Raw genomic sequence first — 27645 nt, 5'->3', positions numbered from 1 at the left:
ATCTAATCTATTTGTCATAATATCAAATAGTGATTTTCAATCAATATACACTGGCCTCTGTTTTGAGTAATTGAGATTTTGATTAAGATGTCTGGTCTGCTGCTATACTCGTTATTAAGTATTTTGAACATTCACCTTGAATACAAATGATATTTTATAACTATATGAACTCTGTAGTTATGTGTTTCCTCTAAAGCCACTATAAGTTTTTTATTTGTAGCTACAGATTAAATTTCTACAAAGTCACAAATGTTTGAAGGGTGAGAACATTGCAAGCTGAAAATGTTATTTAAAGGCGAAAACTCTAATTTTCCTTGAATAAGCTTTCAGAATAGGTTGAGAATTTGAAAATATTTTGAGCAACAACTTTAAATTTGAGATTCATTTTTATAAGGCAATTTCTGCAAGCTTATTTTTGGTTCTTCTTTTATGCCTTTGAGAATTGAAAAAAAACAGGATACAAATACAAATTTATATTTTTCTTCTCAGGGACACAAAGGTCTTGAAGGCCCTAAAGGCGAAGTTGGAGCACCTGGTTCCAAGGTAATCTTATAATTATCTCACTGTAACCTCACTTTGGCTTCTTAGTTTTGCTTCAAATGTTTACACATTTTTCAGAACCATCTTAATTCAGCAGGAGAGAGGGCTATAAATAGATGGTTAGGTAAATAAATGTAATTTTTCAAAGATGAGTGGCAACGGCTTTACCATGACATGACTTAATATGCCCCCAAGAACAGCCTCCATGGCACTGGGTGTCTGCCAGTGTAGGATGGGTGTTGTCTTCATATGAAGATGGCACTGTGAATCTATCTTCTAAAATACAATCATTCAGTTTTTGTCTTAAAAAATATCTGAAAGATTTAGATAGTTCATTAGTCCCATTATTGAGTACTCCTTTAATACCAAGACCCTCTACCCATTGTTTCTTCTCAAAATTTATTTGTATTTCTACAGGCAGAAAAAACATCAAGGAAGTATAACGGAATTTTTAGTGGAAAACATCATGACCTAATGTGGAAATCATTTGACTTTAAAATTTTTTATTTCTAAGTCTCCTAGAATAGATCTTAAGATAATATTACAATCAATTTTAGCTTTGTAAAGTTTTACTTGAGACATATCAGACATAGATAAGTCCTTTCCTGAGACTAGTTACTGCGGCTAGGTATGATAGTTTCCATCAATCTTAAGTCCCCAATATTAATTTATATGTATTTCTTTAAAACTATACTACTATTGCATTTTGAGAAGAAGTAATAGAACAACATTCTGAGATCCTATGTCAAAAGTACATCTTTCATATGCCCTCTTTGAAAATATGCTTTTAAAATTACACACACAGAGCAAAGTGATGTGAGTATCAGTTATAGGCTTCTCATACTGTAATGTATTCTCATTTTTGTTTTAGGGTGAAGCTGGCCCCACTGGTTCAATGGGTGCCATGGGTCCTCTGGTATGTGCTGGTTTTCTTGTTTCTTAAATTTCTAAGGTTATATTTCCTTGCCTTTTAGATTATAACAAGAGAATTTTTTAATGAAAAGTAAAAATAAATGGAGAACGTAAGTTGGCTGGTAAAATAATCTTGATTACTAGCTGATAGACAAGCACAAGAGAGTTGAGCCCTTCTAATAGCAAAGGCTTTCAACATTTCATTGTTTCTCTTACCAGTTGAATGCCCTTATTCTTTTTCTATACACAGTGATCAAATCAAGATTATTGTAGATTTAGCCCATTAAAGCCAGGTTAAGTGAAATCTATCTATGTAAGGGGTGATAGGTTATTTATCTCCAAATGGGGAGAGTTTTTCAAACCCAACATTGCCCCTGGAAATACTACTGCTTGGTGGCCAATTATCTTGAGTCTCAATTGGATTGAGTGGGGTAGTCAGACTACCCTACATTTCAAATTAGGTGCTTCAAGAGATATTTCTTCTCTATCGTCATAGGGTCCGAGGGGAATGCCAGGAGAGAGAGGGAGACTTGGGCCACAGGGTGCTCCTGTAAGTATATCTGCTTTTACTTATATTGCTGAGATGTATATTTCAATTCATTTTTAGATTTAGTTTACTGAACTTGCCTTTTAAATGAAATTAACAGTACTGGTCACCTTTTTTTTTTTTCTTTTTCTTTTGGAATAAAGTCAGTTTTACAGAAAAGTTGAAAATAAAGTACAGAGAATTCTTGAACAACCTTCCCTTTGCTTTTAATGTTAACATACAGCCACAGTACATTTGTTGTCTACTTTAATACAAAAATTAAGAAAATAATGAATACATATAGCAGCTTGGAATATAGTCCATAGAAAAACACAAACTTGGATATACTAATAAAATTACAATAATAAGAGACATTTATCAAAACCTTATTGTATGCCAAGAATTCTTCCAAGCATTTTATTTTATGTTCCTCATACTCCTAAAAGGTGGGTACTCTGAGTGCACTCTTCGAAAGAGCTGAGTCTCCTGATCACCTGTCTTTGATTCATTTTAATTATACAGATTGAGAAATACTCTTGCAGACTATTTATGTAACTTGAATCTGTATAGGAGGCATATTCTAATTATTCCTTTCACAACTCTCTGAAGGTCAGGCTATGCTGACTAATATTTCAAACTTATAGTTCATTACTTTACACCTACTTTGCTTTAGAGAGTTAAGGACTGTCACCTTTCCTCTATTATTTCAAGATCCGATCATCACCATTACTCTTAGCAATCCCAGGTTTACACTGTCTCTGCTATTACCTCCAGCCCATAGCGGACGACCGACTCAGAGCTACTCAACAGTACCAAATTCAAGGCCCTGATTTGGAAAGTGCAAGACCCTCTCACCAGCCCATTCTATATCAGTTTAGTAAGCAGAGTGTCCTAAGGGGATATAGAGGATATTATAGAATATAGTCAACTATTGGCTTATCCAGGCTAACATCATCTATCAATATAGTATGCTCAATTCTCTGTGCTTTCTTCTACTGTCTGCCAAGGGAGGTCTGACATTTCTGCCCCAGCATGGGCTATTGCTCTTCCCACATTTCTAAGAACTGTCTCCCATGTTAGCACTATTTCTCAGGGTTCTTACCAGGGTGTTAAATTGTAATATCATGAGACAGTGTATCCACATCATTAAAGGTTTCCAACTTTGTATTCTGTTTTTTGATACAGTGCCTTCAGGACCAAGTCCCATACATTCTTTCTCAGATCCCACCTCTACCTAATGTTTAGGTCTTATAGGTGCTTTGGTGTATGATATCTTTTTTAAAAAGTAGTGGTGCTAGTTATTGGTCTGGTATACAGAAGTGAGGCTTAAGTTGTCTGCCAAAGTAGAAGCTTAGGTATCATCTTCAACAAGAGAGAAGTACCAACTATTAATGGGGGGAATGGGCCACTTCTCTAGGCCCAGTGACTTTAGATGGACCTGAGATTTTAAAGTTCTTTTTTTTTTCGTTTTAATTTTGAGGACAGGGTCTTACTCTGTTGCCCAGGCTACAGGGCAGTGGCACAATCATAGCTCACTGTAGCCTTGAACTCCTGGGCTCAAGTGATACTCTCACCTCAGGCTCCCAAATAGCTGGGACTACAGGCGCATACCACCATTACTGGCTAATTTTTTTTGTAGAAACGGAGTCTCACATTGTTGCCCAAGCTGGTCTAAAACTCCTGGCTTCAAGCAATCCTCCAGTCTCAGCCTCCGAAAGTGCTGGAATTACAGGCATAAGTCACCAGGCCCAGCTGAAGTTCTTCAGTGTGTTGATGCACATATCCTAATGCCACTCCTCTCAATCCAGGACCCTGACCATGACATAACAGACTTTCTAGGTTTGAGAATTCAACCATCCCACGAGCTCTCATAGTCTTGCATTAAGCCCTGTGCTTGGCCTGTTATTCAGCTTTTTCTTCTCTCTGGTTGCAGAAGATGAGAATTTAAAAAAATGCTGCCAAGGAGTCTTGCATTGGTGATTAATCACCATCAGCCTTTTAGTGTCTTTCTCCAATAGATACACTATACAAGACCCATGCAATTCCATCAGCTTTATAATTGTCATTTTCTTAATTCTTCTCAAATGCCCAAGATATTGCACCACTAGCCCATTCCCTTAAAATATCTCTGTTCACCACTGGTGACAATATTTGCCATTGTGCCATCGCAGCATGCCAAGGGTGATTCATACTCCGACTGTCACCAGCTGACCAGTGGGAAATCCAGCTTAAAAATCCCATTTTAGAGTTTGCTTTCTTGTAACCACTCTGGCATCAATGGTCTTAGGGTCTTAGGTCAGGTTTCCTAGGAAACAGCCTCAGGAAAGTGACTTGTATACAGTACAGGAAATTTATTGGTGAGTACTCTTAGAAACTATTTTTCAAGGAATGAATAAAAGCAGGGTTTGTCAGAGGGAGAAATTGAACTGTGTTGCAATTGCAACAGAGATCTCAGTCAATTTCAGGGGAACTGTGGAGCTGAGATGGCTCTTGCAGGCTTGTCTCAAATAAGGGCCAATGCTTTGTATCCCTGCATTGACCAAGGAAAGAGTGCAGTCTTGAGAGAGCTAATTCCCTTTAGCTGAGGGCAATTCCTAGGGAATGTCTCAATAGCGAGCCATCAGCAGCTGACAGGATGAATACTTCAGTACTTAAGGGAGTCCTGGGTGAAACCCACAGGATTCATTATAACTTCATTTATCTCTTTCTGTGTGTTTTATTTTCTGGACATTGCTTCTCTGAGTTAATCTGGCTATTAAGAATATTGAGGTGTTCAAATTTTCATTGTCTCTGAGTTCATATGTTAGAAGATGATACATTAAAGTAAAAAGAATCATTTTAATCAGTTTCATTTTCTCAATCTTGATTTTATTTCTTATTGCTATAAGGATAGATGCATTTATGACTACCATATCAGCTTGTGTAAATGTATTTATATTGCTATTAACTGAGTGAGGGTTATTGTCAGTTAACTTTAATATTTATTCTTCAATTTTTAACATGGAAATTTTTTATAAAGCAAATAAATTATGAGAAAATACAGTATAAAATGTAATCTTATCCTATCTTCTCCTTTTTCTCTTAATTAGGGACAACGAGGTGCACATGGTATGCCTGGAAAACCTGGACCAATGGTGAGTTATATTACTTTCATATTATAATTTATTCATGCGTTCTTCCATTTGTATATTCAAAAACATTTACAGAGCACTCACCATGTTCCAGACACTTGGAATAAAAAGCTGATGGACACACAGTACTTCTTCAACACTGTTCTATTAAGGAACAGATATATTAATATTGTTATGTAACATAATTGTTAACTCCATAATATAGTATACAACTTCAGGTGTGGGAACAACTTTCAAGTCAAGTCCTGAAAATAAGTATTTAATATATAAAATGGGCAAGAATATAACATTGTCCAGAGGATACATGGATGAGAAAACACAGTGGGCTCAGAAAATTCTAGGAAGGCAAAATTGGATTGAGAGGCGGGAGCTAGATCATGAAGGACTATACTTACCATGTTAAATGGTTTTTTAGCTTTTTTCTATAGTAGTTAATGTGAGATCAGGCCGGGCGCGGTGGCTCAAGCCTGTAATCCCAGCACTTTGGGAGGCCGAGATGGGCGGATCACGAGGTCAGGAGATGGAGACCATCCTGGCTAACACGGTGAAACCCCGTCTCTACTAAAAAATACAAAAAAATTAGCCGGGCGCAGTGGCGGGTGCCTGTAGTCCCAGCTACTCGGGAGGCTGAGGCAGTAGAATGGCCTGAACCTGGGAGGCGGAGCTTGCAGTGAGCTGAGATCCGGCCACTGCACTCCAGCCTGGGCGACAGAGCAAGACTCCATCTCAAAAAAAAAAAAAAAAAAAAAAAAAAAATGTGAGATCATTTAGGGATTTTAAACATACGAACATTATGACCAGAGGATAATCTGTTGGTAATGTTTGAAGATAAAATGAAGACGGCTAAGAATAAAGAATGAGTTTGAATACCACTGGCATAATTCCAGAAAGAAATTACAAAGATGTGAACTAAACTTATTATGGTAGTAACAGAGGCCGACTGCATGTCAGTGAGCTAACAACTCTAATGGACATGGCCCAGTAGATTTCTGGTTTAAAGTGTTTGATGGATGATGTAATTTATCTGAAATTGGAAATAAAGAAAGAGGAACAGGATACCGTTTGTGAGTTTGAGTTTAGAATGGGAATAAATGAGTTCAATTTTGTGATTAGATTTGCAAGAGTGGAGCTCAGGATAGAAATTTGAATTTCAAATGTAGTTTTGGAAATTTTTAACATACAGGCAATACATACAGCTGTGGGAGTAAAAGTGTAACATGGAATGAGAAATGATGAGGTCTCAGTGTGTACCAATATTTTGTATACTGTGCTTTTTTGTGCTTGGTGTGGACAAGGCTATTGTATTTTGCTTCAGACCATCTTGCAGTATTTCATAGGTAATCCTCTGTAACTATGAACCTTTAATTCACGCTTGAAGATGGAAATCTGGATACTTATTTAACTATTGCAAATTAGCTAAATAACTAGATCTAGATCATGAAGAGCTGTACTTACACACTTAAAGGACTTTTGAGTTCTTTTCTATTGTAATTAATGTGAGATCATTCAGAGATTTTAAACATAGGAACTTTATGACCAGAAAGATCATCTCCTGGTAATGTGGATGATGAAATGAAGATGGCTAAGACTAAAGAATCATCTGTAAATTATAAACAAAGAATGAATTGTAAATTATAAACAAAGGCAAATATTTTAAATTTGACACATTTCGAACATATGCCCTTTTTTAAATTCCCTTACTTGCAATAGTTCTCCCATGTGAATAGCCTCAATTGCTGCTCATTAACTGCTGAGTTACCCAGAGGTACAAAGGATCCTAAGAGATGTGTGGAGCTGAAGTAGATTTTAGTTGAAACAGTGCTGTGGATCAAGATCTCTACTACTATTCTGTCAAGGACACTTAAATTATATCTTTATAAGCAAAATAAAACTAATTTAATTTTTAAAAAGAGCTTCAAGACATAAAGTTATTTTCTGAACTTTAGAGCAATTTATTATACATGTGCTTTTCCCATCAATTATGTGACTTTAATAGCAGTGCCCTGACTTTTAAAAGGAAGATATAATGGTATCTAGAATAAATTATTTCATATATGATTAACACTGGTTGCTAGTAAAATGTACATACTTATATTGTAGGCGTCATGTAGTAAACTTTATCTGTTCATCATGAAATTAGTGGTTCTCAACTTTGACTGTACATTAGAATTACCTGGAAACTTAAAAATATTGATGTCCAATCCAATTAAAATGTAATCTCTAGAGGTAGACTCAGAAATCAGTATTTTTTAAAGCTTTACAGATGATTCCATAGGGTCATTAATGTGGATAGCTGCTGCAGGAAACCGAAAAGTGGTGTTTTATAATAGCACAAATATATTTATAGAATGTTATCTATAGTCATTTTTTAATGTAGTAATTGAGCACAAAGTTGCTACTGAAAATGCTCCTAAATAAATAGTCCATGGAACAATTTTATTTTACTCCAATAGGAAAAGTTGAGTCAAGCTCTACAAGGTAAATTATGCTAACAAAATACCAAGGAAAGAAAATATTATGAGGGAAAGAGAGAAGGTATTGTAGGAAATATTCATGGTCAACATGGGCCAAGACAATGATCATAAAAGAAAAAAATTTAAAGCTATTAGCCAAAAGTAAAGTATAATTATAGTAATTGAAATCATTTGCCCCAGGGATCTTTTCTTCCTGTTTCTCATAAGTAGGAAACAAAACATAGAATGAAAAAATAAGTATACTTTGAAAGGGCTTTTATTAATTCAAAACTGATGAGATTAAAGTACAGTCCTTGAAGAGTCAGAATAATCTGTACTAGAATTCCTCTTATACTCACTTCTTTTAAATTTAGTCTTTTAATCAATGGCTTAAATTCTATGCATGCCTTTCCAAATGGAGGGTAATATAAATATCCACTTGTTATTGCCTGAAAAACCTCTCTAAAATATCCAGAATTTTTTTTTTTTCTTTTTTTTTGGAGATGGAGTCTCACTCTAGGTTGGAGTGCAATGGTGCAATCACAGCTCACTGCAGCCTCCACCTTCCAGGTCCCAGCAATTCTCCTACCTCAGCCTCCCAAGTAGCCAGGATTATAGGCACCTGCCATCACACCTAGCTAATTTTTGTATTTTTAGTAGAGACTGGGTTTCACCACATTGGCCAGGCTGGTCTCCAGCTCCTGACCTCAGGTGATCTGCCTGCCTTGGCCTCCCAAAGTGCTGGGATTACAGGCGAGAGCCACCACGCCTGGCCTCCAAGTGGTTCTTAAGCATCATTTTTACAGAACGAAGTACTAGATTTTGATATAAAATGTAACTTTCTAAAAACTGTATTATTTGATTAACACAAAGAAAGTACATCTCTCAAGAGGCAATTGTTTGAAACACTTTATGTTTGTGATTGATTTAATCCTATATGCTATTTGAGTAATCCAATTATATTTAATACCTTGGATATGTCTTTTAGCATTACTTTAGATTGATGTTGAAAGGTACTTATAATGAAATTAGACTATTATCTTTGTAATTTTAAAGTGAAAGGCAGGTTATTCTTATGTGACAAATACAAAATGACACCAAAGACTTAAAAATGACCGAATTAGATACTAATTAAATACATGTCTGATTACTTCTCTGGTTTCTTTTAATAGGGTCCTCTTGGGATACCAGGCTCTTCTGGTTTTCCAGGAAATCCTGGAATGAAGGTAAGACGTTAATGTTAATATACAGTATTTAACTCTACATGATTACATGAGCCCCAAAGTGAAGAATGACATTTAATTAATTGAAAAGTGTGGAAGTTACTTTTAACTAAGGAAAGAGCCTAGAGTATGCCCTTTGTTCATTATTACATGGAAAAAGATAAGTGAAAAAATAAAATTAACTGTATAAATATAATTAAAGGAGAATCACTTATAATTGTACCCTTATAATATCAAAGAACCTGATGTGTTAGGACTCTAATGCCAGACAATCAAAACAGCTCTAAGGAATAGGAGCTTTAAACTGAATTGGAACTCTATTCTCTATTCTTGAATAGAGTACTTGGAAGTAATAAACAGCAGAAAGTTCCAAACAATAGTAGGTTAAAATAAATTAGATGCTGTCAAAAGGCTGTTCTTTCACCTAACATTTGTTATCACTCTGCACTCCCCCAGACCCCCAACCCAATTCTATGCAGCCATTAAAGGAGTGGGCATGGAGAATATTTCGCTTTTTATGTAGGAATGATTAAAGTATTCTGTGGGATGACTTACATTTGTAGTGAGTCACAATTGGTTCTTTCTCTTAGTACTTTCAGATAAATTCAAGGATGACAGTAGAAGGACATTAGGATTACATTAGATAAACTGGTGAATTAATTTAGAATACCTCTTTCAAGTCATAAGCAATATAACACATCTGATTCCCCCCGATGCCGTGTTTCCCTTTGGCAATGACTTTCTTCATCCTGAAGAGATTATGCACAAGATTATGCTGTACAAAAATGACTGCGGTCACAGACAGTCACCTGGCCCCTCCAAACCTTGTTTTCTCATGGAATTTTGTTGAGGATTAAGTGACATCATCTACATAAACCCATCACATAGAGCCTGATGCAGAGGACACCCTAAATGTAGGTTCATGCTTCTTATTAGTTGTGCTACTCAAATTGGATTTGAAGAAAAATGTCTGTAGCTAACGTTTCAGATATTCCTTGAAAATGTGAGAATCACCAAGTCAAATTATTCTTTAGGCTCTCTCTAATGACATATTCAAACACGGTGCTATGGGGATGCTGCTGCTTGAAAACAGTGCCTTAATTCCTTTCCCCGTGTTCACTGAGAACTCAGTGTAAACTCAAGTGGGTGGGATCTCCTTGGGTCTCCTCTGAATCTGATCTTCTCCCTGAAGTCCTAATAATGTTACTACCACAGACTCTGGCCCAGACTCTCTGTATAACCCTGTCAAAACATGCAAAATCCCTTCCCTCTTTTTGTGAGACCCTCTGGCCCCAAACTGAGTTCTGGTTAAGGAAATATTCTCAGATCTATGAATTAGCAGAAAGAGGTTTATACTCCAACTTTCATGGGATTTACTTTAACTTCACTAGCAATCATAGCTTACACAACCCAACCATTCACTCTGGTTACTTCTCTCTCCTCCTGGGTGTTTGTGGCACTGGTTGTTGGCTACTGAAAACTGCTTAATAAAACTCAAACATCTAGCAAAACTGTTTCTGTTAGAAATTTTCTGTCTTTTCCTTCCTGCATCTCTCCACCATAAAATTCCTGGATCTTTGTTTTTGGACAGGGTCCTGCTTTTCCTACAAAGTTCTGCCATGGTCTCTGCTCTCTGACTAAAGAATAAACTTCTAAATCCAGTTCTTTGTATTTCAGTGAAGTGAAATAGAGATTCAATATGCTTTACTGATACTGATGAGATTCCTAAGGCTTAGAATTTTGGTTTTCCAGGCCCCTTTATGATTAGATCCATATAGGTACATAATAAGCAAGATAAAATACAGAAGCCAAGTGAAGTTTGAATTTCAGATAAGCAAAGAATACATGTGTAGTATACGTATGTCCCAAATATTGCATGAGAAAAACTTATGCTAAAAGTTATTGTTTATATGAATTAAAACTCAACTAGGCATTTTTATTTGCCAGCTGGACTCACTATCTTGGCTTGAAATAAAGGGAGCTATTAAGTTAGCTTAACCACTTCACTCTGCTTTTAATGTTGCATTTTAAAAAATATCTTTTAATTCTTATCAAAGAAGTGTTGTTTCTTTGGTTTAAAAATAGATGGTATTTTGCTTATAAGGTTGCCAAAAATTAAGTTGATTAGACATTTGTAGTCCAGATGTTTTTCACTTTACTGATAAATGCTTTCTTGAAGGTCAGTGGAATTGAATTTTACAACTGAAATCTTATACTCTGAAATATGATTTGTTATATTGCTTATATAGCAAGGAAACAATTTCTTGTTCTGTAATGATGGTATGAAATTTTATATAGACTTTTTACAGTGAGTCTCACAAATTTGGAAAACTATTGTCTGAATCTTGCAGCACATTTTAGCTGATATTAAGTTGCTTTATAAATATTGGAAAATAATATGATTTATCCTCTAATGATTGCATGAAGCTTTAATTGTGCAGTAAATTGCTAGACTTGAAATGTCTAGCTTTACCTTGAACAGAAACAACCCCTTTAAATACAGTGGGTCGGTCAGGTTTTCTCCCTCATTTGATTTGTGTTAAAGAGTCTGAATGTATACACTATTTATACAGAAATGGGCTTGAATAACCTGAGCATTTATGGAAGAACATATTAAAAGTAAACCATGCAGATTTAAGATTATCTATTCTTTGATAAATATCTTAAATAAAAAACATTTAAGAATATCTTATTCTTTGAGTAACTCGGTGTGCCTGAGGTGTAGGTTTCTAGTTTTTCTTTATGAACTTAGATTATCTTAACTGTTTAATATGTAGTAAGTGTAAATTCTGACAGATGTGGTAAGAAAAATTCCAGATTTTGTGGAGGTTCAGAGGAGAGGGAACTTAAGCTAACCCTGGTGTAGGATTTCTCTAACTGGAGATTGGATATGGAGAATATTCCTAGTGAAGAGGCCACCAGCATCATCCCTTAAGAAGGAAATGGGAAAGTGAGTGCACTCCTTAAGCTTGGTTGGGCACATATCTCTTATAATCCTCTTTGGCCTCTTTAAATATTTGGGTTTCAAATGTAAAATTCCAAATAAGCAGTCAACTTTGTACAATGCCACTCTTGTATTTTTCTTAAATTAACATTTCCCTTTGCACCCTTTTAGGGAGAAGCAGGTCCTACAGGGGCGCGAGGCCCTGAAGGTCCTCAGGGGCAGAGAGGTGAAACTGGGCCCCCAGGTCCAGTTGGCTCTCCAGGTCTTCCTGTAAGTTTGTGGCATATCTAAGAACCAGCCCAGAAAGCTGGACATTTCTTGTAACATCAGAACAAATTCAACCTATTTTTTTTTTGATACATAACATTTATACATATTTAGGGGGATACCTGTAATGTTTTGTTATATGCCTAAGATGTGTAATAATCAAGTCAGGGTATTTAAGATATCCATCCCATTGAGCATATATCACTTCTATGTGTTGGGAACATTTTAAGTCCTCTTTTTCTAGCTATTTTGCAATATAAAATTTAATATATTCTCTGAATTCTGAATGAGTGCTTACAACTGTGAAAAAATGTGTTTCCCTTGTCAACTCTGTAAGTTTTACCTATTTTATGTAAAAGAGAATTAGTCAAAAAAGTAATTTTTATGATATAATGGTGGCTGATGTTTAAAAAATGCTTCTACTTCCTTTTTGAAGATGGCTGGACATCTGTCTACTACCACATTTGTATCTAGATATTGCTTAATATTTTATTATATACTTTTAATGTACCTTTTAGGGTGCAATAGGAACTGATGGTACTCCTGGTGCCAAAGGCCCAACGGTGAGTAATGCATTTATGCCATGTGAAGCTCAAATGGACATGATTCTTTAGACATTGGCCCCAGACTGTTACCTGTGTCTCTACTTATCACATCACTCTTGCTGTTTAATAGGGCTCTCCGGGTACCTCTGGTCCTCCTGGCTCGGCAGGGCCTCCTGGATCTCCAGGACCTCAGGGTAGCACTGGTCCTCAGGGAATTCGAGGCCAACTGGTAATGACCTTTGAAAGAACTGTCATCCTTTAGTGTAATCTAACTACCAAGAGTAGTAACATGTAATGTGATGCAATGAAACATAGATAATGTGACTTACCCAAATGAGGGAAGATGGGAGTCTTTGTGAAAGCCAAATATTGTGGTACAATGTAGATGTTTAAATTCTAAGTGGGAACATTATTGCAGTATGTTAAATTTTAGTGTTCTTTTATTTAAAATAATAAGGTTATAACTTTATGGTTCACCTCATAGACTTTTATGAGTAATTGAATAATAAATACTATAAAAATATTATGCAAGCCAGTGTGAGGAAGTATAGAGCTTCAACAGGAATTTATAATGACAATTTGGCTAAAAATTGGTTCAGCAACTATTTCTTGAGAGTTATTCTTAAAGACTGATTCAAATATATTAATCAGACTGAATGTCAGATTAAATGTTTTAATATTTTACAGAAATTATTTATTAGAAAAATATTTTGATGAACCCATAATAAAGCAACTGAGAAGTTGTGCTTAATAGCTTTTAGCTTGATGTATAAAAATAAATATTTAAACAAATATTTTCAATTCTGTTCCAAGTAATGTGGTCATGCTGATAAATTCTCTTTAAGTGCTGGTGACAGATTTATTAAAACATGAATGTTGCTAGTGTCACATTTGATTTCACCAAGTTTTGAATTTTGTAATCTGGTTCTTACAACCTAAATTACAGTTGGTATTTAAAGACACACCTATAGAAAAACCCTCGAACACTCCAAGAGTGAAATGCCCTATTTGAAGTTGCTAAATTCTCAATAAATATAGCAGAAATATAAAATTATTTTGATTCTGGGTAAACAGTTTCACATCCTAAAATACAGCCTAAATATATTTATCTATAGAAGTTATTGATAGTTCCAATTTTAATTTTCAAATTTGATTAATAACTCAATAATTCTATTTATTCTACTACACATGATAAAAAACATAATTAAAAAAATAAATATCTTAAAGACCACTATAAATTAAACAGCTACCAAATTATACTGAATTTTATGAAAATTTACACATATTAACATATTCACATACATTCATTTAGAAATGGTTATATTATACTACTGATGCAAAGCAGACTCAACTGGAGAGAATTTTTAAAACCCATTTACTGTAACTAATTTGAGCAGATTGGACTAGCAAAATGTCCTGGTTCTTACAAATATCAATATATTTTTTTCAGGGTGATCCAGGAGTTCCAGGTTTCAAAGGAGAAGCTGGCCCAAAAGGGGAACCAGTAAGGTTTCATTGTTTTAATGATAAGAAGAACATAGTATTGTCTAGAAGTGTACAGCTCAAAATGCTCAGGGGTTTAAAATAATAATGAGAATTATAATAGCTTGAGATGAAAATATCTCATCGTTCCATATACTTTAAAATTTGTGACTGACTTCGTTAAAGGAGACTTCCAACTATAATTCACTGGTTGAATGGGTCTTTCTGGTAACTGTCCTTCTGTTTTTAACAGGGGCCACATGGTATTCAGGGTCCGATAGGCCCACCTGGTGAAGAAGGCAAAAGAGGTCCCAGAGGTGACCCAGGAACAGTTGGTCCTCCAGGGCCAGTGGGAGAAAGGGTAAATTTGAATAATACAACACATTCTTATAGTTGTGAGGGAATTATGTGAGTAAGTCTAAGAATAGTAAGGAAAACTAGAGGAGTTAAGAGAAATGCTTGCAGGTTCCTTGCACAGTTCAGTACAGTTATGTGCAAATAGAAAGAGCCAACTGATGGCCAGGCGCAGTGGCTCATGCCTGTAATCCCAGCACTTTGGGAGGCTGAGGTGGGCAGATGACGGGGTCAGGAGATCAAGACCATCCTGGCTAACACGGTGCAACCCCGTCTCTACTAAAAATACAAAAAATGAGCCGGGCGTTGTGGCGGGCACCTGTAGACCCAGCTACTCGGGAGGCTGAGGCAGGAGAATAGCATGAACCCAGGGAGCGAGCCAAGATTGCGCCACTGCACTACAGCCTGGGCGACAGAGCAAGACTCTGTCTCAAAAAAAAAAAAAAAAAAAAAAAAAGAGACAACTGACTAATCATTATTCATTTATTCAACTAATATTGGTTATATCACTACTCTATGCCAATTTGAGCCATCTGTGCTTGGCATTGTATCAGTGAACAAGAAGGTTATGATCCTAGTCCTCATGTGGAGACTAGTAAATAGTTGTTTATTTTAGTGGAGAGGTAAACAATAAACAAGTCAACGGGTAAATAAAAATGTATGTACACACTTTAAAAAGTGCCATACACACACTAAATAAAGGCATGACACGTTGGAGAGTAACTACACATGTATGTCAGTGTTGTAATGTTAGATTCAGTGGTTAGGAAACAGGATCCTCTGAGAAGATAGCATTTTATCTGAGACCTGAAGATGACTTTAAGCCAGTAGAAAACTTGGAAGAAAGAACATTCTTAGCAGAGGAAAAAGCAAATGCAAAGCTAGAAGGGCAGAAAGGACCTGGTGATTTTAAAGACTAGAAGAGGTAGCTGTGACTGGAGCATAGTGAGACAGGTCTGAAAAGAAGAACAATAGTCTCACATTTATCTAGAGCTTTGGAGAATGCAAAGGGTTTCACAAAAATCTCATTAATGAATGTTATTGTTGACATTTTAATTGCTATAGATGGTACCTTTGCCTCTCATCTCTAGCTATGTTTCCTCTGTTTAATTTTACAATGAATCGTTAGAATATTTCCTTCCTTCCCCCTTTTTTTTTTTTTCTCTGACAGAGTCTTGCTCTGTTGCCCAGGCTGGAGTGCAGTGACACCATCTTGGCTCACTGCAACCTCTGCCTCCCAGGTTCAAGAAATTCTTGTGCCTCAGCCTCTTGAGTAGCTGGGATACAGGTACCTGCCACTATACCCAGCTAATTTTTATATTTTTAGTAGAGACAGGTTTTCACCATGTTGGCCAGGCTGGTCTTGAACTCCTGACCTCAGGTGATCTGCCTGTCTTGGCCTCCCAAAGTGCAGAATATTTCTTGATTTGAAGAATTATTTGGCTCAGTACTTATATATTCTTCAAAATTTTAAATTTTTTCCGTCGAGTCAGATTTTTCTCATGCATATCTGTAGCCATGTTGGCTTGATCATGGCTCCTAAAACTTTATAGTACTAAAAATAAAAATCATCTATTCATTACATATGCAAAAATATCAATGACAATTAAGAATCACATTTTGGTCATTTGTAGGGTGCTCCTGGCAATCGTGGTTTTCCAGGCTCTGATGGTTTACCTGGGCCAAAGGTGAGGTTGCCCTGTCAACGTTGATACTTACATGGGGGGTGCTCCAGAAGATGCCATTTTTCAGCACGGTGATCTAGCTATGACCTGCATGGGCTCAGATCCAGAAAGGAGATGGATACAGATATCAGGCCTAACCCCAATTCTCTCTTGTGTAATTCCTGTATTAAGAGGCATAGGGGAGAAGGATGCTAGTTGGAGGAATTTGGTGACAAAATTTTGTATGTTATATTAGTTCCTTGATTTGGATGTTATATTAGTGCCTTGATTTGTAAAACAGTAATTTTACTTCGGCTTGCTTTTGTTTTTCTATACTCTTTTTCTTCATGCATCTGCTTTGCCTCGGAACAGGGTGCTCAAGGAGAACGGGGTCCTGTAGGTTCTTCAGGACCCAAAGGAAGCCAGGGAGATCCAGGACGTCCAGGCGAACCTGGGCTTCCAGGTGCTCGGGTAAGAATGTAGCAAGTGTTTGCTACATCAGTGGGGAAAAGTGCTCCTGGGCATGCATTGAAAGGGTTTTTGTTTGTTTGTTTTTAAATTTAGTTTGTTTTTACAGTTTAGAACATTTCTTTGTTTTTATGGTTTTGATCCAATTCATTATTTTAAAAAGTACTGATTTGTTATTTTTATCATATATAGAAAACACGGTAACTTCTCCTCTCTCTTTCTCAAAGGAGTATGTATTAATAGCTTTATCACTTGGCATGAGAAAAAAATTCTGTTTGTCAAATTTTATAACTTGTTAGCAAGTAAAGAATTTATAAATATTTGTAAACATACTTTTATAGCAATATAGCAAGTAAAGTAATTTTGGCAGAGAAATTCTGACAAATTTTATTTTAACAATATATCACTTAAAAATTTACTTGATTTACAGAACTGTCATTCTATTCAGTTGACAAAAAAGCAACACTAGTTTTACTCTTAAGAATCTTTACTTCAGCTGCAGGTCAGCAACAAACTGACAGTTGCTTTTTTATTTTCAGGGTTTGACAGGAAATCCTGGTGTTCAAGGTCCTGAAGGAAAACTTGGGCCTTTGGTAAGTAATTTAAACAGAAGTCCACAACCACTAATATTTCTCAATAGACATGCAACTTAAATGATATTTATTTGTGGTTAATGCTTTTGATTATGTGGATGCTGGTCATATTGACATACTTAAAACACCTTCTGGAAGCATATTCTTCGGATCTGTTTCCAAGTTGACAAAAATGTAGATTAAATTTTACTAAGATAAATGTTTGAGATTGAAATTGCTTCCCTACCTGACATCAGTGAAAAAGTTAAAATGATACAGTTTTTAATACTGGTGAAATTTGTCTATTAGCAATATTCTCATTTTTGATATTCTTTTAATTTTATTTAAGAGATAAGTAGTATGAATTTTGACAACTTATATATTCTAAGATCTTCCCTTATCCTGCAATGCAAAATACAAGTCCTGAATTCTCATTACCACAAACCAGAGTAAATGAAAGAAGAAAGATTTCCCCTATTAATATGATTGTCAGGAGACATGATGAGGAAGCCTATGTCTAGAATAAGAATAAAATATCTCTTCTAGTTACTTAAAATACTTCAGTGTTTTTTTAAGAAACCCATTCAACCGTCCTGATCCTTTAACATGAAAATTCAAGATAATTTAAAATTTATGTAACATCATAGTAAGCAAATGCAAGTGACACTTTGGATGATGGGATATTTAGAAAAACTTACATGAAACTTACATGACTCCTGTCAATTCCATAGGGTGCTCCAGGGGAAGATGGCCGTCCAGGTCCTCCAGGATCCATAGGAATCAGAGGGCAGCCTGGGAGCATGGGTCTTCCAGGCCCCAAAGGTAGCAGTGTGAGTACAGTGTATAATATGTTTGCCACCTCATCATGATCCTCATTTGGAGGAGGTATGTTTTTGACAAATTGATGGAATTTTACAAAAGTTTCATTTATTCTTCAGGGTGACCCTGGGAAACCTGGAGAAGCAGGAAATGCTGGAGTTCCTGGGCAGAGGGTAAATATACATTTTCTGCTAAAGAAAAATAATATAAGGACTATTTAAATTCTCATGGACTCACCTCACAAATATCTGTGTGTGATACTAGGGAGCTCCTGGAAAAGATGGTGAAGTTGGTCCTTCTGGTCCCGTGGGCCCGCCGGTATGTGATTTTTTTTGTGTGTGTGTGTGTGTGAGAATATAAACACATTGCATTTTTCAATGATGTTTATTCAAGACTTATGCATAAGTTTCAGGGAAAGTGAGTAAGAATGTATGGGAATGAAGAATTTCTGTTATACCTTCTCTTTTGATTTCTGTAATATAGTGTCTTCTGCCTTTTTAAATATAATGATTAATCTTTTTTCTTTTCTTTGTTTTTTTTTTTGAGACGGAGACTGGCTCTGTCCCCAGGCTGCAGTGCAGTGGCGCGATCTCGACTCACTGCAAGCTCCGCCTCCCGGGTTCAAGTCATTCTCCTGCCTCAGCCTCCCTAGTAGCTGGGACTACAGGTGCCTGCCACCACGCACGGCTAATTTTTTGTATTTTTAGTAGAGATGGGGTTTCACTGTGTTATCCAGGATGGTCTTGATTTCTTGACCTCGTGATCCACCGGCCTCAGCCTCCCAAAATGTTGGGATTACAGGCGTGAGCCACTGCACCTGGCCATGATTAATCTTCTTGCTTTAAACTTCTTTAAAAGTCTGACTGCAAAGGTTTTTATATGTCACAGTCAAAGAGTATATCAACTGAGGAAAATAGTGTGTAACAAATATTTTATAAAATATTTTATTTAAAATATTTAAATACTTAATTATCTACCTTCTCTCAATAATGCATCTCATAAAAATTTATTTAAGGCTGGGCATGGTGGCTGATGCCTGTAATCCCAGCACTTTGGGAGGCCAAGGTGGGTGGATTACCTGAGGCCAGGAGTTCAAGACCAGCCTGGCCAACATGGTGAAACCCCGTCTCTACTAAAAATACAAAAATTAGCCAGGCATGGTGGCGTGTGCCTGTAATCCTAGCTACTCAGGAGGCTGAGGTGGGAGAATCACTTGAACTCGAGAGGCGGAGGTTGCAGTGAACTGAGATCACACCACTGCACTCCAGCCTGGGCGGCAGAGCAAGACTCCGTCTCAAAAAATAAAAAAAATTAAAAAAATTTAAAAATAAGGTGTTTTTTAGGAGGTAAAAGGAATAATATTCTTTGAGGTCTATTTTCATTTTGGGATTTTAAAATGAAGTGTTTATCAGAAGTATTTTGGCATATTTATTTGTTTTGGGGTGGGGCAGTTTAAATATCTTTCTAAAATGTTAGCTTTGCTTTCTTTAGTCATTCTGGTTTTGAAGTCTTGATAAATAATTCTTAAGACATTCAGAAATAACTATAATAAAAATATTTTGTTTTTAGATTAGATATACAAAAGTAATGGATTTTCCTATATTCAATCCAATTTTCCCGCAAGTTTACAATTGGCTCCAGACATTTAAGTTTGGATCAAAAAATAAATACATGTTATCAGTCACTTCACTGGCTTTAGAAGATATTTTCTCACCTCCAGAGACTTCAAACAATACCATTTGCTTACTGTTAATACTAGTTTATTACCTGGCTAAAGAGAAGAACATGTGATTGGAAGAAATACAAAGAAATATCAGTACTACTAGTAGTTCACATAGAGAGGAAGCAGACAAAGATCTGGCTATATTCACATTTTTTTTTTCTCCTTCACAACTTAGGGTCTAGCTGGTGAAAGAGGAGAACAAGGACCTCCGGGACCCACAGGTTTTCAGGTATGCACTAATTCGGTTTTCCATTTCATCTTCCATTAACTAAAATGCTATTTTAAAAAAAGAAAAAAATATATGGTCAGAAGATTTGAAATTCTACAATTTTCAAAAAGTCATCCCTCTTTTAGTAGATAGGATAGACATTTGGATAAATCAAACATTTTTGTCCAGAGTAAAGGAATGGACTTCTAAAAAAACTAATCAAACCTGCAAATTATGAACAAAACAAATAAAAAATAACAAAAAAGTAATAAAAAGATATCAGGAATAAAATGTTTCTGATATCTCAACAAAGTTTATTCAACCATTTTAAGGCTGATCTAATTTTATTGGCAAAGTGACTAGAATTTTTTATTGAACAAATTTTCATAATTTATCTACATATATCAGTATGTACATTATTTAATAGTAGGATGATCATAATTTGTAAAAAATACTTTCTGGACTGACTTTAAATAATATTCTTGCAGTCTGAAATATTGTTCACAGAGCCATAAAAACTCTACAAATATGAAAACCTCCTGTTACATTATCTCTTTTTTTGCTAAGTGTTGTGCAGATGAAAATACAATTTTATAAATTAACTAGCTGTTTATTTTGTTGGTAGTTTGTTTTTAATGCTTCTGAACAATATTTTTTGCTTAAAATGTCTGAACAATATATTTTCCTTGAAAATATAGTCTTGGAGACTCCATGAATTGTAAAAGTTAAACTGTTAACACTGGTAGCCTATTGAACTTTCACAGATTGATTCACAATTTTATTTTCTTACTTTTGTTTTAGGGGCTTCCTGGTCCTCCAGGGCCTCCTGGAGAAGGTGGAAAGCCAGGTGATCAAGTAAGTGTTGAAATAATAATAATGGCAACACTATACATTGCTGGCTCAGTTATCACTTTTTATGCGTGAGGCTCTGTTGTGCTTTCCTTTACATACATTATCTCTTTGAGTTCTCAAAGCAGCCCTATGTACTAGATACTATCATTACCTCCATTTTATAGATGAGGAAAATGGGGCATACAGATGTTAGATAACTTTCCCAAAGTCACAAGGTTAATAGCTTTGAACCCAGGTCATCTGCTTCCCAAGATGTGTTCTTAACCACTTTATGTAAACAATTATGAACAAATACTAACAATTTTATTCTGTCATTTTCCTGGCACATAGATTTGTTTATTTTTCTTTGAGTGATTCATTTGTTCATTTAACCATTTAATAAATATTTGCTGAGCACTCTGTGTGCTTGGCTCTACAAAGCACTGGCCTGAACCAGCTGAACAAAATGGATTTGGACCTTGCTGTCCTTACAGTAAAGTAGGATTCAGAGACTATAAGACAATTACAATAATAGCATGCTCTAAATGCTATGATAGGGGAGGTACTATGTTTATGGAAACAAAAAAGATGCACCTGAATAAGACTTGGGGGGTTTAGGAAAGGTTTTCCAGACAAAGTAATATCTTGTATGAGATCTGAGGGATGAATGATGGTAAAGATGAAGGAGGGAAGATAGGAAAAACCTCCAGGAAATGAGACAAGCTTACAAATCAGAGTGGGTAATGTAATTTGGGGAAAATAGAAAGGGGACTGTGTAGGGGTGAATCAGGGACCTGATTATGGAGGGTTTTAATTTGATTCTAATTTGTTCTTCATCAGTAGTGTAATGGGAAGCTAATGAAGGGTTTTTAGGCCTGGCACAGTGGCTCACACCTGTAATCCCAGGACTTTGGGAGACTGGAGCAGGTGAATCACTTGGCGTCAGGAGTTCAAGACCAGCCTGGCCAACTGTCTCTACTAAAAGTACAAAAATTACCTGGGCATGGTGGCACATGCCTGTAATCCCAGCTACTTGGCAGGCTGAGGCAGGAGAATCACTTTAATCCAGGAGGTGGAAGGTGTGGTGAGCCGAGATCAAGCCATTGTACTCCAGCATGGGTGATAGAGTGAGACTCTGTCTCAAAAAACAAAACAAAACAAAAACAAAATTAAAAAAAAAAAAAAAAAAAAAGAAGGGCTTTTAAGGAAGGAGTAATATGATCAGATTTGGCTTTTAGGGAGATCAGGCCACAATGAAGACAGTCCATTTCGGAGAATAAGATTGGAGGCCTATTTGATAAAGTTATCATCTTTATCAAAGAAAGAAATTTCAAACTGACAAACTTTCTTTTATGTAAGAACAAACTGAAACTTTTAATGTAGACATGACTGCACTAGTTTGCACCCACAATACTAGTAGAGTGCTTTGTCCATATTATAGGCTCAAGAAAGATTTACTAAATTGAGTAGAATTGAATTGGTCCTATTTAAAAGATAACTCTTTAGCCCTTTTTGTATATCTTTTCTGTATTTAAGCTTTTTCATCTTCTATTAGTTAAAAAGACATTTAGATTTTGTTGCCTCTAAAAAACTAACGCTCTATCGTTGTGAAATAGTATTTTGCATATTCTCATTACCAAAAGTCAAACATTCAGGTATAGTACAAAGTTTTTTGGAAAAATGTTTTCATCTAAAACATGTCATATTCCCTCATTTATAAAAATATACGTACTTTTCTTTCTTTAAATTGTTGGCTTATGCAGCCTTCTAATGGCACATTAATAGAAAGTAGGTGTATGACCTGAAAAGTTTTCTGATAAATGCCTAAACTCAAAGCTCTTGTTCCATTAAAAAAAAAAAAAATGTATTTATAGGGTGTTCCTGGAGATCCTGGAGCAGTTGGCCCATTAGGACCTAGAGTAAGTACTTTAATCTTCATGATTAATTTTGTTTCCCACTGGCTTCAGTTTTAAAAGGTATCTTTAAAAATCTTAAACTGGGATTTATTTAAACTGTAAATTCTTTGACTGGATAAAAATCAATTTTGTGAGAAATATTTTGTGCTATGAAGCTAGTATATCTTTACTTGAAGTTTATTTCTTATCACTAAATTATAAAATTGAGATTTAGTAATGTCTCATTTCTAAATTTTTCACCAGTAGAAGCCATTTCTCAGAAACATTTTAAATTATTTTTAGATCAAGTATTGACATTATTTGACATCACAATTTTGTGCTAGGGAGAACGAGGAAATCCCGGGGAAAGAGGAGAACCTGGAATTACTGGACTCCCTGGTGAGAAGGGAATGGCTGGAGGACATGGTCCCGATGGCCCAAAAGTAAGTGTCATAGTGATCTCAGTGTTTTAAAATGCTTTAAAATTACTGCTCAATAAACACATGGTGGTGCAAGAATGCATTTGTCTTGTTTTAGAAAGATAATTTGATTGTATCATTTTCTTCTTCCACAAATATTTAATGAGCGCTTACTAGGCTTTTTCCTTGCAACTAAAGTGTGAGCTAAAAAGAAGACTCTCTTCTGTGATGGGGATTGTGGTTTAGTGCACATGGTAATAGATTTCCATATACAAACACATTCCTAATGTTTATGTACATTTTATTAGTGGCTTCTATGAATAAGTAAAGAAATAGAAAATTGCGTAATTTATTAGGAGGCTTTTCTGATAATATGCTCCATTTTCCTTGTGTCAGGTTTCACAGTTCTGCTTACTACATATGTGAAAATATAGAACTTTTGAAATCTGAAAATGCAATGCATCATAAGGCAGAAATGTGTGCCATTTAGTGACTGGTAGAAGATAATGTGGCCAACTTCAGTATAAACAATTGAAGTAGAATTTTTCATGATCGTGTGACATGAGACCCCTTATTGTTTTCAGGGTTTAGAGTGATTGATACGGTCTACTACAGTTTAGACACTATATTAGCCTAAAAACCAGGTTAATATCAAATATCAGTTTTTTATTAAAGAGAGAATGAAATATTTCTCAAATTGTAATGTCTTTCTTTCTTAGTATCTTCTATTATGTTGCCAACAGAGGGAAAAAAAGGCAACTCTATCTTTTTTATTTGAAATAGCGTTCAATTGCCTCTTAAGAGAAAAGTTAAAAATATAAACCAACAATCAAAAAAGAAAATCTGATTTTTTTAATTTCAAAAAAAAATCAACTCACTCAGAGAAACTTTCTCAGATGAAAAATATAAGCACTAAGTTGAACTACCTGAAATTGTTGACAGCTATTTTTGACCCACTAAAAAGCAATTTCATCAGTTTAATCTTAATATATTGGTATGGTCACTTAATGTTGGTTCATTTTAGGGCAGTCCAGGTCCATCTGGGACCCCTGGAGATACAGGCCCACCAGGTCTTCAAGGTATGCCAGGAGAAAGAGGAATTGCAGGAACTCCAGGCCCCAAGGGTGACAGAGTAAGTACTTTTTTTTTTTTTTTTTTTTTAGTTCGTTTATTCAGACTTTCTACTGAAAATGATTTCCTGAGGAGGCTTTTATTTCTACCATCCTGAGTCACTAGTCATTCATTTATTCATTCTTCTAATAAATATTTACTGAGAAAGTGCACAGTGTGAGGCACCATCCAAGGTTCAACTGGATACAACTAGGAAAATTACAAATAGCCTTCACTCTCATGAAACTTACACACAAGTGTGGGAAAGAGACAATTAAATGAATCAATTGTATTTTGTGTGTTTTTCCAGGGTGGCATAGGAGAAAAAGGTGCTGAAGGCACAGCTGGAAATGATGGTGCGAGAGTAAGTAAAAACATTCCTTTTCTAGCTGGGCTAGGAACCAACATTACAGTATCATAGAAGTTTGCCAGAACTTTCCAAAATAAAGTCAATCATGTTTCCTTGGTAGTCAGGAGTTGGAGAATAATGGCATGTGAGATCTGCTGTGATTCAACCATGGGTTATTCATTTTGCTTGCCCTGAATTAAATGAAACTTAAATAAAAACATATTTATTGTGCCTATGAGATAAGTGCCTTAAGGGAGTGGGGGCCCTCTTTATCTTTCTCTATCATCTTTTTATTTCATACACAAGGTTTATTTCTTTTAAAATGCTAATCTAGTGAGGGGGCCAATACCTTGTTCCAGCATAGACAAGTAGAGCTTTGTGGAGTCACCAAAGTTATGATAAATGTTTCTCAGTATATTGGATGTTGGGGTGAGAAATTTACTACACAGTGAATTATCATTAATGTTACCATTAATAAAGAGTTTGAATAAGCAGAACGTCAAGAAGGATGGTTGAACTCAAAGCATTGTTTAATGTCATGTCAGAAATTGGCATTTAACAAGCATTAGGTCTTTGAAATTAGAATGCATTTACAATTCCAAGGACAGTCAGACTCAAAGGACAATAATATTTTCAGACATAAATGATTCCTTCATGTAAGAGTGGCTAGTCACAATGGCTTAAACATCCATCATTTTTTGGAATAGTGCCTGATACTTGACTAATGGTTTCTGTTTCAGTATGACATGGTTTGCTGTTAGTTGTCATGTGTGCCCTGGCAATAGCAGTTGTAACATAATAAAAGAGAACTGCTATTTGATTCTACACATTGAGTCATTGTTAATACATTGGTTATAATAGCTTTAGATTAAGGAAATATAGTGAAATGTAGTAGAAAATTTTCATCTTAAGGGTAATTAGTCCTTTTTATGCAAATTTAATTAAGGATGCACCACTTTTTTTAACAAATTATGCACAAAAGATATACCTTCCCTTTTAGTTAAATCTAATATTTAATTTAATATTTCAAAAATAGTCAAGTAAATCTGGTATATGTTTAATACTTTACATCATGAATGTCCTGGAATGCATAAGTAGTCCAGTACTATTTATAGGGAGAATGCATTGGCAGTTTGTTTTAAAGGAAAATCCAAAATACATATCTATTGTGCCTATGAACTAACTTTGAAATTGCAATGTGATAGGATCAGGAAGTAAGCAATGACTGCTTTATTTTTAATGAGGACACTACATTGTTTTAGGAAAGAAGCAGAGCAGAGCACTTACTGTAATCTAATAGTAGGGAAAAAATGAATAACATGTTTTCTCTGTATAAAATATCTATAAACATAAGTAATGAAGTGATATTTATATTTCATCAAATCCTTTAAAGAAGTATATTACATAAATTATTGGAATGATATCATTCCATTTTAGATCCAGAGACTATAAGAACACAGATTTCTTACGTTCTTGTCAAAAGCATAAAATTAAAGTCATTTTTGTTCCTTAAGTTTCTTCAGTTATACATACAGAAATTAAACGATGAAAGAATATTTGGGTTGCATATGAAGAGGCAATACACAGTTATAAAATAGAGAACTTGTTTTAGAGAGGACTCCAACATTCCCGCAGTTTCAAGATTGTGATTACGCCTCAAGAAGACTCAGGTTGTGTCCCCATGTGTTAGCTGTACTATCCTTTAAGTGTTAGCTCTCCTATGCCCATAAATCTCAAAGCAGCTGGGGTTTTGGGCTGTAAATTTTAGCCACTTTTCCTTTGCATCTCAAAAGAATGAAGAAAACTGATTGGGCGCTGTGGCTCACGCCTGTAATCCCAACACTTTGGGAGGCTGAGGCGGGCGGGTCACGAGGTCAGGAGATCAAGACCATCCTGGCTACGGTGAAACCCCGTCTCCACTAAAAATACAAAAAATTAGCTGGGCGTGGTGGCGGGCGCCTCTAGTCCCAGCTGCTCCGGAGGCTGAGGCAGGAGAATGGCCGGAAGCCGGAAGGCGGAGCTTGCAATGAGCCGAGATGGCGCCACTGCACTCCAGCTTGGGCGACAGAGCGAGACTCCGTCTCAAAAAAAAAAAAAAAAAAAAAAAAAAAAAGAATGAAAAAAACTAAGCCAGGGATAGTGGGGATAGTGGCTTGTGCCTGTAGTCCCAGTTACTCTGGAGTCTGAAATGGGAGGATCTCTGGAGTCCAGGGCAAGAGTTCAAAGATGCATGTGCTGTGATCACATCGGTGAATAGCTACTGCACTCCAATCTGGGCCACATAGAGTGGAGATCCTGTGCCTAATAATAATAATAATAAAAGAAAAAACCTAAAATGTCTTAACACAATTTCAATTTTAAAAAATAAAAAAGTGATATTTTGCTATTATAATTTAAGAATATAATATATGCAAAAGAAGGAAAGCCTCTTTTCAATTTGTGGTCAAAATGTCCGAATAGATATTAGCAAAGCTAATTATGCTAAGAAATAGAAGCATTTTTGTAGCTTAGCATTAATTTAGTGCTAATGCCTGAAAACAGTTTTAGGAATGCATTAGTTAAGTTGCATGAAAGAGATTAAAACACTGTGTGGCGAAAATATGGTGGAAATAGTATTAAACTAGACAGAAAAATCTTGAAAATATATAGATTATATCTTTTATTATAGATAATGATTTACAAAAACAGCCAAATTATAACAAAATAGTCCTTTTTGTTTTGTTTATTTGCTTAAGCATGAAGATTTCTGTGCATTTTTTACCTCAGTATGCCTATGTTCTGTTAATTGACAGGGTCTTCCAGGTCCTTTGGGCCCTCCAGGTCCTGCAGGTCCTACTGGAGAAAAGGTAAGTCACAAGTTGTTAGTTTGTACACTCAAAATTCTGAGTCCTGAATAGCTGGCTCTTTCATAAATCTTTTCATTTTATAACATATGGTATCTGAGCAAGATCATTTCAGAGTTCTTTTCCGCTGTCTCCCCCTACACAGTGACCAATATCCTAAAATTATATTATATTTAGCCACTGTTTTGGACAGTAACCATCTAAAATCTGCTTTCTAGGGTGAACCTGGTCCTCGAGGTTTAGTTGGCCCTCCTGGCTCCCGGGGCAATCCTGTAAGTGACAGTACTTGGTGTTCTTTAGTGTGAGATTGAGCAATACAACAATTCATCATTTGTTCTGATATTTATATAAAATGATGCTTACTGGT

The 27645-nt window shown here is 35.7% G+C and overlaps 1 protein-coding gene across 2 annotated transcripts in view; it reads left to right on the top strand.

Moving 5' to 3' along the window:
- The window catches only part of COL5A2 (collagen type V alpha 2 chain), a 161678-nt gene that overhangs the window by 112413 nt on the left and 21620 nt on the right, over positions 1–27645 (top strand). For both annotated transcript variants that reach the window (XM_005573696.5, XM_074009568.1), the window contains 24 exons: positions 490–543; positions 1412–1456; positions 1949–2002; positions 5068–5112; positions 8735–8788; positions 11901–11999; positions 12515–12559; positions 12672–12770; positions 13992–14045; positions 14277–14384; positions 16012–16065; positions 16414–16512; positions 17049–17102; positions 17813–17911; positions 18020–18073; positions 18165–18218; positions 19799–19852; positions 20633–20686; positions 22537–22581; positions 22902–23000; positions 24001–24108; positions 24397–24450; positions 27228–27281; positions 27497–27550. In XM_005573696.5, the coding sequence (XP_005573753.2) occupies positions 490–543; positions 1412–1456; positions 1949–2002; positions 5068–5112; positions 8735–8788; positions 11901–11999; positions 12515–12559; positions 12672–12770; positions 13992–14045; positions 14277–14384; positions 16012–16065; positions 16414–16512; positions 17049–17102; positions 17813–17911; positions 18020–18073; positions 18165–18218; positions 19799–19852; positions 20633–20686; positions 22537–22581; positions 22902–23000; positions 24001–24108; positions 24397–24450; positions 27228–27281; positions 27497–27550 (1593 nt within the window). The remainder of the gene's footprint in view (positions 1–489; positions 544–1411; positions 1457–1948; positions 2003–5067; positions 5113–8734; positions 8789–11900; positions 12000–12514; positions 12560–12671; positions 12771–13991; positions 14046–14276; positions 14385–16011; positions 16066–16413; positions 16513–17048; positions 17103–17812; positions 17912–18019; positions 18074–18164; positions 18219–19798; positions 19853–20632; positions 20687–22536; positions 22582–22901; positions 23001–24000; positions 24109–24396; positions 24451–27227; positions 27282–27496; positions 27551–27645) is intronic.

This window comes from Macaca fascicularis, chromosome 12 (genome assembly GCF_037993035.2).
Source record: "Macaca fascicularis isolate 582-1 chromosome 12, T2T-MFA8v1.1".
NCBI lineage: Eukaryota > Metazoa > Chordata > Mammalia > Primates > Cercopithecidae > Macaca > Macaca fascicularis.
The sequence above is the reverse complement of the archived record's forward strand: the minus strand, read 5'-3'. Positions and strand labels throughout refer to the sequence as shown.